Source organism: Polypterus senegalus, chromosome 4 (assembly GCF_016835505.1).
Source record: "Polypterus senegalus isolate Bchr_013 chromosome 4, ASM1683550v1, whole genome shotgun sequence".
NCBI lineage: Eukaryota > Metazoa > Chordata > Cladistia > Polypteriformes > Polypteridae > Polypterus > Polypterus senegalus.
This window is the reverse complement of record NC_053157.1, coordinates 7,387,332-7,402,687: the sequence shown is the minus strand read 5'-3', so window position 1 is coordinate 7,402,687 and position 15,356 is coordinate 7,387,332. Positions and strand designations below refer to the sequence as shown.

The 15,356-nt window shown below is 41.6% G+C and overlaps 1 protein-coding gene across 3 annotated transcripts in view; it reads left to right on the top strand.

Moving 5' to 3' along the window:
• The window catches only part of znf827 (zinc finger protein 827), a 224,708-nt gene that overhangs the window by 141,696 nt on the left and 67,656 nt on the right, over nucleotides 1-15,356 (top strand). For 2 of the 3 annotated variants that reach the window (XM_039750211.1, XM_039750209.1), the window contains exons 6-8: nucleotides 390-629; nucleotides 5,357-5,411; nucleotides 12,702-12,799. In XM_039750211.1, the coding sequence (XP_039606145.1) occupies nucleotides 390-629; nucleotides 5,357-5,411; nucleotides 12,702-12,799 (393 nt within the window). The remainder of the gene's footprint in view (nucleotides 1-389; nucleotides 630-5,356; nucleotides 5,412-12,701; nucleotides 12,800-15,356) is intronic. The other variant, XM_039750210.1, reaches the window with a different exon arrangement.

Genomic DNA, 15,356 nt, shown 5'->3' with positions numbered 1-15,356 from the left:
CTTTTCTTCAGGTACTCCAGTTTTTCTACAGATCCCAGAGATGTATGCACTGGATTAGTTGGTTTCTCTAAATTGGCCCTTGTTTGTGTGTGTGTGTGTGTGTGTGAGGACCCTGTGATGAAGAGTTGCCCTGCCCAGGGTAACTTCCTACCTCAATGCCCCGTGCTGCAAGATTAGGCCCCAGCTCCCCTCAACCATAAACTGAATAAACAGGTTAGGGACTGTATGACTGAATGAGTGGATTTATTTTAATCAAATGCTCTGTAACCATTATTGATATTTTTTCTGGCTGCAGTCCTACAGAAAAATCAATAGTGTTTCATGTTTTAAAGTTTAGTTGTATATCATCTTGGGATATTAAAGTTTATTTCCTGCCCTTTTTTTTTTAGCAGAAAACAACAAAGAGATAAATACAAAGAAGACAACAGTGAAAGAAGAGCCCATGGAAGTGGACATTCCCAGTGAATCTCCTGCCCCTCCTCACATTCTTGGCTTTGGCACTTTACCGGATGAAGAGAAAAGCGAACCTGTCCAAGACCTACCTGATGCAATGGTGTGCCCTCAGAAAGACCTTTTCTCCCAAGATATATCAGTTAAGATGGCATCGGAGTTGCTCTTTAAACTGTCAGGTATGGAGTCTACTCCTGTGATTGGTAACGTAAAGATTTTTAAAACGCCCCTTCAATTCAGACACAGCCTTTGTTTCAAGTGCAAAATATAAATAAATAAATAAAACGTAATCGTGGTAGAGTACAATAATGAGCTAGACTCTCATAAATGAAGCAGGAGGACACCATTCAGTCCATGGGGTGTCACAATAACGATCATCAAACATTGAGAAGGTTTGGGGCAGCCACCCATATAATTGTTCCTGGCTGCAAAACTGATTTAAATAACAAAATATGTTCATCCAACTGAGTCCAAAACAGAACTGATCTTCTAGAGACAAGGTGGCGGCTTTAAAGGCCAGCAAAGGAAGTGATGTCATCAATACTGGAACCAGAAGTGACGTCAGTGGCTGCCCCAGAGCCAGGCGGGATTTCCCTAGAATGGTCTGCAAAAGATCGAGAGGGAAAATTAGTGCACTTCGCCACCCCCTGGTCTGGTATGGAATCACAAGTATTCAAGCCCTTTAGTTGTCTCCTGAGCACACGTGTGTGACAGGGGATAATCCGTTTAGCTAGTAGATACGTTGTTCAGGTATCTCATGCAGGTCCATTGTGGTGTATTCATATAAAATTTGAAAGCAACTGTTGCTGCCATCATGTCTGTCTGTCTGTCTGTCTGTCTGTCCGTCCCTCCACATGAAATAATTCCATTTCTAGCTGACCAGAGTCATTGAAATTTAGCACACTCATAGACATGGACACATTTGTTTGTCCCCTTACAACTTATTGATATAATAATAATAATAATAAAATTTGATTTATATAGGGCCTTTTCAATGTTCAGGGCTCTTCACGATGCTGTATTCCTCCCTGAAAAGTGACAAGAGATCAAGTGTTTCTTATTCTACAAAGATCTTCCAAAATGGCCTGCACACATTTCTTGGTACACCTAGATAAGATCCTAAATGATTGAACTGTTTTCTTGAATTCGTATCACACGTTTCCAATCGTGCAATCAGTCATTCAGTCGATTTAAATGGATAAAAGTCGTCACTCTGCTGTTTGGTGTCATCATGTGTCCCACACTGGACATGGACCACAGAAAGCAAAGGAGAGACTTGCCTGAGGAGATCAGAAAGAAAATGATAGACAAGCGCGTTGACGGAAAATGCTAGAAGACCATTTCCAAGCAGCCAGATGTTCCTGTGACGACAGTTGCAAATATTATTAAGAAGTTGAAGATCCACGGGACTCCAGCCAGCCTTCCTGGACGAGGCTGCCAGAGAAAAATCGACCCCAGAATGAAGAGAAGAGACACAAGCAGAACCCCAAGGTCAAAGTCCACTAGTGTCTGATCGCACCATCTGTTGTTTTTTGGGTGACAGTGGGCTTAAAAGAAGAAGGCCAAATGCTGAAATGTATATTGTCAAGCCACAATGCTTCTTTGAGAATGTCCTTTGGACAGATGCCACATAACTGGAGCTTTTTAGTAAGTCACAGCAGCTCGATGTCCAATGATGAAAAAGTGGAGATTTCAAAGAAAAGAACACCAGACCTACTGTGAAACATGGGGGACACTTAGTTGTGTTTTTGGGCAGTTGTGCTGTGTCTGGCACAGGGTGCTTTGAGTCTGTGCTGGGAACAATGACACCTCAGGACCATCAAGACATTCTGGAGTGAAATGCTCTGTCTCAGTCAGAGGTCACGGACCCTCCAACAGGATGACGAGTGAAAACACACAGCAAAAAACACCCAAGAATGGCAAAGAACACAACATTGAACTACTTGAAGTGGCCTTCCATGAGACATGATTTGAATTCCATCAAACATCTATAGAAAGAACTGAAACATGCAATCTGGACAAGACCCCATCAAATCTGACCCAGCTGGAGCAGTTTTCTCAGGACGAGTGGGCCAAACGACCTGTGGACAAGTGCAGAAGTCCATGGAGAGCTCCAGGAATCGCTTGTGTGCAATGACTGCAAACTCGGAAGCTTGTGCCACTAAATATGAGGTGAAGGGTCCCCTCATTTTTGCCCTTGCCATTGACATTAGTGCTGTTACTTGAAATACTCTGTTGAATCCAAACTCTGAAGCAAAATCTGTTTTTTGTTAAATACAGAATAAGCAATGATGTGTGGCAATGACTTTTGGCATTTTCAGGTTATTTCGGAGACATTTGTGGGTTCCTTTTTTTAATTTCTTGTATACGAAGTATAGGGAAAGTATTGGAATTGTCCAAAGATACAATGTCGAGATTTTGATGAATCTCAACATTTTAGACCTTCCTGAGTCCAAAAATACCATTTTCAGAATTATGTCTCTGTGTGTGTAAACATGATAACTTGAGTACGCTTTCATTTAGGTCAACCATTCAAGTATTAGGTACTGGGCAGAGGGGACTGGGAGGTCTCATGGTCTGGAATCCCTACAGATTAAATTTTTTTCTCCAGCCGTCTGGAGTTTTTTTTTTTTGTTTTTTCTGTCCACCCTGGCCATTGGACTTTACTCTTATTCTATGTTAATTAATGTTGATTTATTTTATTTTCTTACTGTGTCTTTTATTTTTCTATTCTTCATTATGTAAAGCACTTTGAGCTACTTTTTGTATGAAAATGTGCTATATAAATAAATGTTGTTGTTGTTGTTAGGTACAAAACATAGATTTCTATCAACTTTTGGGTTATTTCTGTTAACCGGAAGTGGTACGTTACCTTTTATCCATTGAGCTGCAGAGTCCGATTTATTCAACTTTACTTTTATACAAATTGTTCAATATATAATTCATTTGATTAGATTTGTTGTTGATGGTTCAATCATTGCCTTGCGGTTTACTCCTCAAATATCCATCCCCATATCTGAGTATACGAGAAACTATAGGGAAGAAGGAGACCACTACCAATTTTTTCATGGAGGGTTAGGGGTAGGGTTTATCCACGTCTGTATTCCTCCAGGAAATTTGTCAGGAAAGTTCCATTACTGTTGAGACTCTTCACTAAATGTCTGTTTTCATCTGAGCATGTTTCATTTTTGTTCACAAGAGTGTTTTCTGGAAATGGTTAATTTAACAATATTTTTACTAAAAATCCATGTGCTTGGTATCTTGCGAGCATATGACTGGACGTCCTGACATGTGGATTATGCAACATGATTAACATTTTTTTCGTGGACTTTTTAAGAGTTTGCTGCTGTTCAATGTGGTGTTCACGATAGACTCTTTCTCCGATGTAGAACCCTCGTCATCATCGGAGTTCACCTCTGTTATAACACACGTCATTATGTGAAAACAGCAGTGTCTGATTGGGGGCGTGAACATGACTGGGAGAATAAAACAGAATAAAAAAACAAAGCTAACCTTTACAAGTACCATAAATGTACACCGCCGGTTACAGACTCAAATCAAATGTATGTTTTTATTCTAAAATAGTAAGAATAAGTGCAGCTCATTTCTCAAAACTGAGTCGTCCGGGGTCAAACTCGTGACCTTTTGATTACCAGTCAGCTGTTCTTACCTTTATGCCACCAAAGCAGTCACATTAAAGACGTGTCAATGTTGCACCCTAACGTGGGTTCTTTTTCTGCAGTTATATTCTTGAATAAAAGTACACTTGTCTTGTTATACTTGTACCTTTCGTGAAAGTGTTTATTTGATATTTTGACTTCAGGCTTCACACATTATACACTTCATTATACAAAAAATGAAAAACGTTTCTGTTTTAACAATGTGTTTACATAGATTGTAGACAAGGAACACCTGAAAGGCATGTGTTCCAAATAACGATATAGTATTTACTCTATACAACTCTAAGCAACTGACACGCAGGTAAACAGACTTGAGCTGAGAAAACTTTGTGTGGCAGTGGGGGGGATGTGATAGCAGGCTGCTTGCTGCTTATCGACACATTTGCAAGACAAAAGATGCTGACAGAGAGGTGCAAAGGGATTTAAGGTGTAAAATCATCTGAAAATAGCATGTTTTGTAGCACAATGTTATGTTTTGACAATCTATGGTAACTCATCAATATTCATGAGTGGGGCGGAGTCTTCAACCAAAACACAGTAAAGTCAGTTTTAGAACAAACTGAAATTGAACTATTAGCTAAATCACACAACAGAGATAACAATATGAGTAGATGGTCAGACGTTGACATGAATAGTGAAGCTGATGCATACTGTACTGTGTGACTGAACCGCCGTGATGTGCCTGGTGACTTCAGTCACGTAAAGCTGCAGTGGGATGCAGTATCCGCATGGCAAAAAAGAAAAAATAACTGTGATCAGGTACAACGACAAGAAAGATGTTAGCCCCCATCCCCAAGCACTGTTCACATGAGAGGAAATATGGAAGTCACAAAGCCTTGCGCCTGTGGTAGCCCACAATAACACCAGGGGCGCATCGATCTTGTGGATCAGACACTGACGTTCTACCCTCTCGTGCGCAAGCAACAGATAAAATAATATAAGAAAATTGACAGGCATCTGCTGTCCCGATTGTGATTAGGGGCTGTGCATTGGTGACTCTATCAAAACTTATAAGACGAAGGACGTGTACTGAATCTTCATCAGCAGTGGACGATTGACATGCCTTTTCCTACTGCACTTATGTTGATGTTTCCGTATTTACGTGTGTCTCTTTTTGTAATAACTTGTTATATTGTTGACAGAATACCAAGGTTTTGGCTTGTTTTTTTTTTGGGGTAAACATAACATCAAGGAGTTTATTGTCTTTTTCTTTTGTTTTTTTTCAGAGAAAGTGAACAAAGCAAATGACCATAAAGACAACCATATCCTTAACATGAGCAGGTGAGTCATTTGATCATCACGGCTGAAAGCTGTCTTCTCATTGTGTAGTGAAACGCTTGACTTTCTAAGATCATTTGGTCAGGGTCGCCATCAGTTCTGCTCCACAGGTGAGCCGTAAGGATCAGTATTGCGTCCACTTCTTCGTTCTTTAGGCAATGTTACTTCTTCTCATGGCTTCTCCTGCCACCTCCCTGCTGATGATGTGCAGATCTTCCTCCGATTTCCCTCTCACAGCCCACAGATTTCAGCCGAGTTCTCCAGGTGTCTCTCTGCTAGCTCTTCCTTGATGAATGCTCATCACCTTAACCTTTCAAAGCCAGATATCCTGTACTTGCCCTTCTGATTCTCCTTCCTCAGATTTGTCTCTGATAATTGCTCTTGAAGATGTCACCCTGTCATGATCAGTCACGGTCAGTAATCTTAGCATGACTGTGGATTCCTCAGTTTCATTGACCCAATCATGGAGGTTCTATCTTCATAATATTCAGAAGATGTGACCCTTCCTTACTAATCATGCCATGCAACTCCTTGTTTATATACTGGTTATTTCTTGCTTGGACTATTCCAGCTCTCTCTATTGGTCAGGTTTCCTTCAACTGCTCTCTGACCTTTCCAAAACTCTGTTTTCGTCTCTCTGCTAGCTTCCTGTTGCTGTAAAGATCCAATTCAAAACTTGTCTTTTTCTCTAAATGGTGCTGCTCTTCAGTATCTCATGTGTTTGATCTATTCGTACGTCCCTTCAAGAAGTTTCCATTCTTCCTCTTCCTGTCTGCTTGCCATCTCTCCAAAACTGGTGTGACCACCAGAGGGCATTGCAGCACCCTAAACACAACTTCACAGACAGAAGTCCCGGTATTAATAAAAGGGTTACTAACGATAATACCTTACAGAAAAGCACCAAAAGTGGCATAAAGTCAACATAATTCTTCTCTCTCAGTGTCTCTTTTTGTCGTCTCGTCCTCGCCTACCAGCCGAGCTTTGTCTGTCCTCCACACCATAATCCATCTCACCATAATAAGGTCAAGTTTTATCTTGGATCCGGTGCCAGGGCACAGCCCGACGAAAGTATTTCCGGGTCAAGCAGAAGTCCCATAAAATAGGGATCATGAATCCCAGCAGCTCCCCCTGCCAGCACCACGGAACCCAACAGGGCCGTCCTACAGAACTACAAGTACCAGCATGTCCTGCAGGTGTCCGTGTGGGAATCCTAACCCTGAGGAGGTGGCCACCTAGTGCATTGGGGCAGAAAATATTCAGCATTACCCACCTGCCCCAGTCCTTCTGTTGCACTGGGTAGGCATGCTTGTTCAGTCCTTTCAGGGATGCCAGTCCATGTGTGCCGTCTGGACAACGCTTCTCCATTTTTGCTCCAAACCTGTGGGATCTTCTCCCTTTGTCTATTTGAGCCGCACCCAACTTGCTCCTGTTTAGGTGTCTGGACAACTCACCTTTTTATTACTGTTAAGTGTCTCATCTACTGGATCTAAACACTAGCGTGGAGTATTGCTTGCATACTGAAGTGACTTTAGCTGGAGGTGGAAGTCCCATTTTACTTTATAGTGCCAAGCAGAGTTGCAATGCCATGCAACAGTCTATTAGCCAGTGAAAGAGCAGGGAAGAAGCTGTCTATTCTTACGGTTCTGCTTTGGTCCAGAAACGGCCCCATTAACTTTATGACCACAGACTCGGAAAGTCTTTGCTCTGGGTTGAAACTCAAAACACAGTTTTCAACAAAACATTGCCAGATGTCCAAAATTGCAGCAAATCTGTCCTTTTTCACACGTTCTGCATGCGTGTCCTTGTTGTCAAAGCGTAAATGCCACATGATAGTCTGGTAGCAGTCACAGGGCATCATATCTTTGATGGTCTGTACAACAAATACAGTAGTTCTAAACAGGCATCAAGCACAGCACCAATTGTGGTCATCGCTGCTCTTGTGAAGAGAATGGAGATAAATGTCATCAACTCCGAGAGGGAGAGGCAACTTCGTTGTACCACGTGAACGTCACTGACAGAATAAAACTGAATAATAAAAAACAAGTGTTAACTTTTACAAGTAGCCAAAATTTACACTGGGCGTTACAGACTCAAATCAAATGTATGTTTTTATTATATTATAGTAATAATAATAGCAGCTCACTACACACAACAAAGAGCACCCGGACTTAAAACCCGCAGGGTTTGGGTTATAAGTCAGCAGTTCTTATCGCTGCACCATCAACTTTCTGTCGATTGACATTTGAGCTTGGGTTTTTAGCTCATTGACAGCAACATGTCAACTGAATGATTTTTTTTCCTTTGGTTATATTCTTGAATAAAAGCACACATGTTTATTTGATATTTGGACTTAAGTCTTCACACATTATACACTTCATATTATTATTAGTATAACATGGAAAAAGTTTCCGTTTTAGGTATGTGTTCAGCATTTCTTGCATTTCTCGCATTTCCTGTCGTCCTACACTTACTAAGATCGTTGTAGACATGGAACACACATGAAATGTATATATTGCAAATAACGATATATTATTTACCCAGTACAACCCCAGGCACCTCACACCCAGATAAAGAGACTTGTGCTGGGAGATGGGGGATTGGATAGCAGGCTGCTTGCTGCTTGTGCTGATCGACACATTTGCAAAACACAAGACATTGATGGAGAGGTGCGAAGGGATTTAAGGTGGCCTAGGATAAGACTTTTCTCGTAGGCTTCAGGGATTCTAGTGTTAAGTAGGTAGAAGCTCTGGAGCTGACTCCAAGTGTTTTTTTGCCCCCTAAGCTATGCCCTTAGTCTCATGCTGGTTTTTGCTCACCAGAGCTGGTGCCCACCTTGTGCACAATTCTTCAGTGATTGGTGATGCCTGTCACCTTGAATTGGATGCACAAGTTAGAAAATAAGTGGATGAAAGGACAATTTTGACAAGTGCACCACTGTCAGGAAAGAAGGTATAAAGACCTGTGGCCTCTAGAGAATATCCAAATGTCAGGACTGAAAGGTGAGAGCTGTGAGGATAGACTGAAGCAAATGGTGATTAAGAGGCAGCATAATTGAAGCGTTTAAAAATATAAATGGAAGTAGTAGTGTGGATACTTCAGTAAAATCAAATCAGTTATTTTTTTGTTACATACAAATATACACACAGTACAATATGTAGTGAAACATGCATCACAGGATAATTAATGGAAGGAATTATTAAGGATAAGATTGAGCAACACATGGCAAGGACAGGAGTGTCAGTGAACAGTCGGCGGGGGTCAGAAGAGGGAGGTCGTGTTTTACAAACATGCTGGAATTCTATGAGAAGGCAACAAAAGGATACGATCAGAGTGGAGCAGATGATGTTATTTATCTGGACTTTCAGAAAGCATTTGATAAGGTGCCACATGAGAGGGTGGGCATCAAATTAAAAGAAGTGGGAGTTCAGGGTGATGTTTTAGATGGGTGCAGAATTGGCTCAGACACGATGAAGTGAGAAACCTCATCAGAACTGGCCGATGTTAAGAGTGGTTGCTACTATTTTTAATATATATAAATGATTTAGATAGAAATATAAGTAAAAAGCTGGTTAAGTTTGCAGATGATACCAAGATAGGTGGATTAGCAGATAATTTGGAATCCGTTATATCATTACAGAAGGACTTGGATAGCTGACAGGCTTGGGCAGATTTGTGTCGGATGAAATTCATTGTCAGTAAATGTAAAGAATTACACATAAGAAGTAAAAATATTAGGTTTGAATACACAATGGGCGGTCTGGAAATCGAGAGTACACCTTATGAGAAGGATTTAGGATTCATAGTGGACTCTAAGCTATCGACTTTCCGACACTGTTCAGAAGCCATTAAGAAGGCTAACAGACTGTCAGGTTTTATAGCGCCTTGATGTGTGGAGTACAAGTCACAGGAGGTTCTGCTCAACCTTTAGAATGCACTGGTGAGGCCTCATCTGGAGTACTGGGTGCAGTTTTGGACTCCAGTCTACAAAAAGGACATAACAGCACAAGAGAAGGTCCAGAGAAGAGCGACTCGGCTGATTCAGGGCTACAGGGGATGAATTATGAGGAAAGATTAAAAGAGCTGAGCCTTTACAATTTAAACAAAAGAAAATGTAATGTCAGTAAATGTAAAGTATTACACGTAGGAAGTAAAAATGTGAGGTCTGAATACACAATGGGAGGTCTGAAAATCAAAAGTCCACCTCAAGAGAAGGACTTAGGAGTCATAGTGGACTCGACATTATCAACTGCCAGACAAGCCATGAAGAAGGCTAACAGAATGTCAGGTTATATAGCGCCTTGACGTGTGGAGTACAAGTCACAGGAGGTTCTGCTCAAGCTTTATAACACACTGGTGAGGCCTCATCTGGTGTCCTGGGTGCAATTTTGGTTGACAAAATGACCTAACAGCTCTAGAGAAAGTCCAGAGAAGAGCGGTGAGGCTGATTCAGAGCTACAGGGGTTGAATTATGAGGAAAGATTAAAAGAGCTGAACCTTTACAGTTTAAACAAAAGAAGTTTAAGAGGTCACATGAGAGTACAAAAACAGGATGACCAGTTTACAGTTTGAGAAAAAGGACTTGAGAATGCAGAATTCTGGAAAAAGGTCTTGTGGACAGACGGGACAAAGGTGAATCTCATCAGAGTGATGGTAAGAGTAAAGTGTGGCGAGGAGAAGGAACTGCCGAAGATCCAAAGCAGACCACCTCATCTGTTAAACATGGTGGTGCCAGGGGTGTTATGCCTTGGGCATGTATGGTTCTTCATTGTTGATGGAACTGCTGATGGCAGATACACAATGGATTCTGAGGTGTGTAGAAACATCTGATCTGCTCAAGTTCCAGTAGATGCTTCCAAACTTATCCGATGCAAGATAATGACCCCAAATATACAGCTGACAGAACAGAGGAGTTTATCAAAGCTAAAAAATGGAAAATTCTTGAATGGCCAAGCCAGTCACCCAATTTCAGTCCAATTGAGCAGGTCTTCCATATGCTGAAAAGAAAATGTAAGGGGACAAGCCCTCCGAAACAATCAGGAGCTGAAGATGGCTGCAGTAGTGGCTTGGCAGTGCATCACCAGAGAAGACCCTCGGCAGCTGGTGATGTTTGCGAATCGCAGACTTCAAGCAGTCAATTCATGCAAGGGATATGGATGAGGAGGAGGAGGAGGAGGAGGTTGAGCGCGTGAGCTGATGCAGCACCCACCACACACCGGACCGAAAAAGTTCTAAATTTAATAGACCTGCCATTGTTGTGACCCAAACATTATGGTGCCTGAAATGGGGGGACAAAATGGAAAAAGTGTTGGTGTGATCAAAATGTCTGCAAATCCCCTTAAATGAAAGTCTGCAGTGTGCACTTTAATCACAATGTCTGACTTGTCTGATTTCTAATTTGAAGCTGTGGAGTAGTGTTGGAAATTTATAAAAAAATGTGCCTTTGTCCCACACGTTATGGAGGGCACTGTAGTCATTTTTTTGTATCTGGGAGGGCAGCCTAAAAATCAGTGAAGAATCTGTGGCGGTAAAAACATCATTAGATTCGATAAACTTTTATTAATCCCACAGGGAAATTAAAATGCATACAGCAGCAGAATCTTAAAAAAAATAAGAATAGAGACTCTCAGGACAGATAGTACATCCAATCGATCGATAAAGAAATAAATAAAAATAAACTTAACAAGTATATCGGGTAGAAAGATTAAACTGTCTGATAGCAGTGGGCTGAAAAGCTCCCCAGAACACCGTGGTGGAGAGATTTATTGTGTCTTCTTCACTAAGCTGTTGGTGTGCTTGGACCAGGTGTCAGGACCTCGAGGTGTCTAAACCTGCCCACCCTTGTCCACCTTAGTGCTCTTAATACTGAGGGCGTGGTTGTGTCCACAGTCGACTCCCTTTTTCTTGCCGACATTCAGGAGAAGACTGCTGTCCTGACAGCAAGAACATGGGGACACAGATGAAAGGTAGATTTTGCACAAACGTTAGAAATTTTTCTTTTTTGTTCACACGGTGAACCATAGCCATGTGGTGTAAGTGAGCATGTCGTGTGATGATTAATAACATTTCAGTGATCCTCACCCCCACAAAGTTGCTGAATTTCTTTGCCAGGCCTGTACACTGGTACTGTGAGTGCTGTGCAGAGTGGAGGCAGAACCTCTGTGTTTTTCCCACTTGATTCTGGGGGTCCGTCAGCAGTTTGTTTTTGCTCCTACTCTGTTTGATGCTTGCATGGACCGTTTGTTGGGCAGGGTCGTGGGGTCTAGCAGCCGTGGGGCATCTGTTGGTAAGGAGAGATTCACTGATCTTGACTTTGCTGACGATGCTGTGATCTTTGTGAAGTCAATGGAGGCCCTGATCGGGGCACTTCAGAGACTGAATGAGGAGTCTGAGTGTCTGGGCTTGCGAGGGTCCTGATAAAAACCAAAGATCAAGCCTTTAATGACCTCATGGGCACGGCCATCAGCAGTGTGTCTGTCTGTTTGTGGAGAGAGTGTTGACCTCATCGAGAGATTTACTTACCTCGGCAGTGACATTCACGTCTCTGGTGACTCTCCCTATGAAGTCAGTAGATGGATTGGGAGAGCATGGGGGGTCATGAGGTTGCTGGAAAGGAGTGTGTGGCACTCCCGATGTATCTACAAAAGGACGAAGGTTCAAGTCTTTACGGTCGTAGTGCTTCCCGTTTCCTTATATGGTTGCGAGACATGGACGCTGTTCAGTGACCTGAGATAAAGACTGGACTCCTGTATGTCTCCAGAGAATCCTTGGGTACCGCTGGTTTGACTTTGTGTTGCTCCTCACGGAGTCCTGAATGAGGCACATGACCTGTATAATGAGGGAGTGTCAGTTACGGCACTACGGCCAGGTGGTGCGATTACCCAAGGGCGATCTAGGTCACAGGATGCTCATTGTTGAGGGCGCAAGCAGTTGGACCAGGCCAAGGGGATGCCACCATAACACCTGGCTGTGGCAGATAGAGGGTCATGTCAAGAGGGTGAGACTGGATTGTGTGTCTACCTGGGGGTTGCCAACCAGGATCCCGAGCTGTTTCGTCGTGCATGCTCCCCAACTGGACCTGATCCTCAGAACTCAACTGGATGATAATTTTGGAGAAATTTGGTGAATAGGATGGATGGGTTCATTGGGCTGAATGGCCTGTTCTTGTCACAACTGTTGTAACGTTCTGTTTATTTAAGACAAGAGTTATAGGTTATTTAGAGCAAATAAAATTAGCCATTTTTATGTTGCCATATTTTGTTTATATGTTAACCTTTCTTATTTTTATTTTTCCAGTCCCAGCCCTTTCCTTAATGACAGCTTCAGACAATCACCCTTTAACTCCAGTGCAAAGGACCTCTTACCGCATGAACCAGGAAGGACGACTCTCCAAGGTACCCACTTATTCCTCATTATATATTTGCACATTTCTTGTATATTTTCACCATCTGATCAATAAACTAGTTTCATGGTACGCGGCTGCTCATCGCTGCATTCTTTGTAGTCCTCCCTGACCCCCAAGGACTTGTTAATTCAGCACACGATAAACGGAGCGATTGCTCAGTGGTGCTGAGAGCTCGTTGCCGTCATTTCTCCAGCATGGCCAGCAGACGTGCGATAACGCTTTACATCTTAAATGTTATTATTGTTGCCTTGCTTTTATTATGCGAAGGGTAATTAGCATTCCCAAAGGTTCAGGATGTGCAGTTTGCTAAGCACAGTTTAAATCACTGAATCTAATTATTGTATCCTGGGTGTAATGGCTCAGCTGCTGTTACGCTCTTCTTGTAAGTATTGTGGACGATTGGAACGACACTCGTAAACGTCAAGGAAGTGTTGAGCTGCCAGCGAGTGTCAGCCCTTTTAATCCCAACGATAATATTTTCAAACAAAAAGGAATGTTCGATGGCGTTTCCAGAAAATGGCAAACAAAAAGAAAAGGAAACTTAATGACTTTCTCTTATTAGTTCATTGATTGTATTTAAAGAAAACCGCATTCCATTTAATCATATCTTGCTTGACAAACCAGAATTCAATCCCCACCCAGAAAAACCAACAACATGAGCAAATCTTTAAAAACAACAAAGAAGGGAAAGTGTCCTTTTCCTCGATATAAAGATTTGATTCATTAGATGTTTCTAATTAACAGTAAGACTTTCTCTTAACGGTCATCATGGTTGTCTTCGGGAGCTCCATGCTACTCGCAGTTCAAGTCCAATGTGAGACGCCATCCACTCTTTTATAGTCCTCCAGCCATTAGGGGCAGAGTTGATTGCCCACAGAGGGTGTCTTCTCACTGCTGTGGATGACAAAAGAGGCAACAGTGTTAGCGACTGCACCTCCAGTCACCCCAGGGTGGTATCGCTTACCTCCGATAAACCTGGAGGATGAGCCTCTGATAAGCATGCGTGACAATATGTAGCAAGCACTTCATAAAATCTCACTGTATAAGGTTTTAATCCTTTTCGCACCTGCACTTTTCTTGTTCACCTTATCAATGTACCCCCAGAGCTAAACACAGCTGCGAAAACGCAAGCAGCCCTAAATCAGTTTGTATTATAATGACAAGCCGTTCTTTACATCCACAATATTTTTTTGTTTAAAAACACAGGAAATTATTCTCCGTTTCTGCCTTTGCATCCACGTTACCTCAGAGTTTTTAAACCCCCTGAAAACTGAGGCTTTTGAAAATGCTCTCTGGAGCCGTCATGGGGGAAAACAAAGAGCCTTGAAAAACACAGACTCTAATCGCACTTTGATTGGTTCGTGCGTATAACGTGGCCCTTCTTTGATTGGATTCTGCTCATTATATTCCCTCAGCCACCTCGCTTACCTTATACAGTAAGACCCCACTTAATGCTGCTCTGGTGTTACGCGTTTTTTTTTTCTTCAAATTCTAATTTTTCATCGATTCACTTTGTAGTCACATAAAAGCAACATTTTCGCTGCAGTCACACGACTTGATTAGATACTCGCATGCAGTCTCACGGCGCGTTTGATATCAGTGCTGTACACAGTACATTACGTATGCCAGCTGCGTCACTGTTCATTTATGATTGGTCATCAACGTTATCGTTTAAGGATATAAACATAACATTTTATTTTACTGTAATAAATAACAAGTATCCCTTTTTAGTTTTAAAATGAGTGGTGGCAAAGAAAAAGAAAGTAAAGTGACAAGATAAAGCATTTCGCTGGAAACTAAAGTGCAGGTGCCCCGACGATTAGATGCAGGTGAACGCCAAATTAGCGAAATTAGCGTTTCCGAAGATGAGGAACAGAAGAAACTTTCAAGGGATTTTCTAAAAAATAAAAGTTTAGCCACTATTATGGAAATTTATGGATCAGTTTATACAAAAGATCCAAAATTTGCTAGAAGTTCAAAGGCAAGACAAAGTGTCACTGATGCGATGTCTTGCTATCGACAATTGCTTGCTGAACGACAGAGAAAAAGGCAAACGACGTTAGATGACAAAAAGTGTCAAATGAGGAAGAAACTTCCTCATCACAAGCATAAATTGTGTATTTACTTGAATATTTTTGATTTTCATGAATGATTTAGTACTAGGGTGTTGTACCGTGTTAGCCATTATGAATGTAGAGAAAAGCCAAGCAAAATGCCACCTTTTATTGGCTAACTAAAAAGATTACGATATGCAAGACTTTCGAGGGAACTCAGGCCCCTTCTTCAGGCAAGATGTAATTGTGTAATTGATTTGTAATTGAAATTGTTTGTAATTGAAATGTTTGTAATTGAAATTGTTTGTAACTGATGTAATTGACTACATCTTGCCTGAAGAATGGGGCCTGAGTTGCCTTGAAAGCTGGCATATCGTAATCTTTTTAGTTAGCCAATAAAAGGTGGCATTTTGCTTGGCTTTTCTCTACATGAATGATTTATGAATAGAAATTGGTATTAGCAATAAAAATGTCTATAATTAACTTAATAAA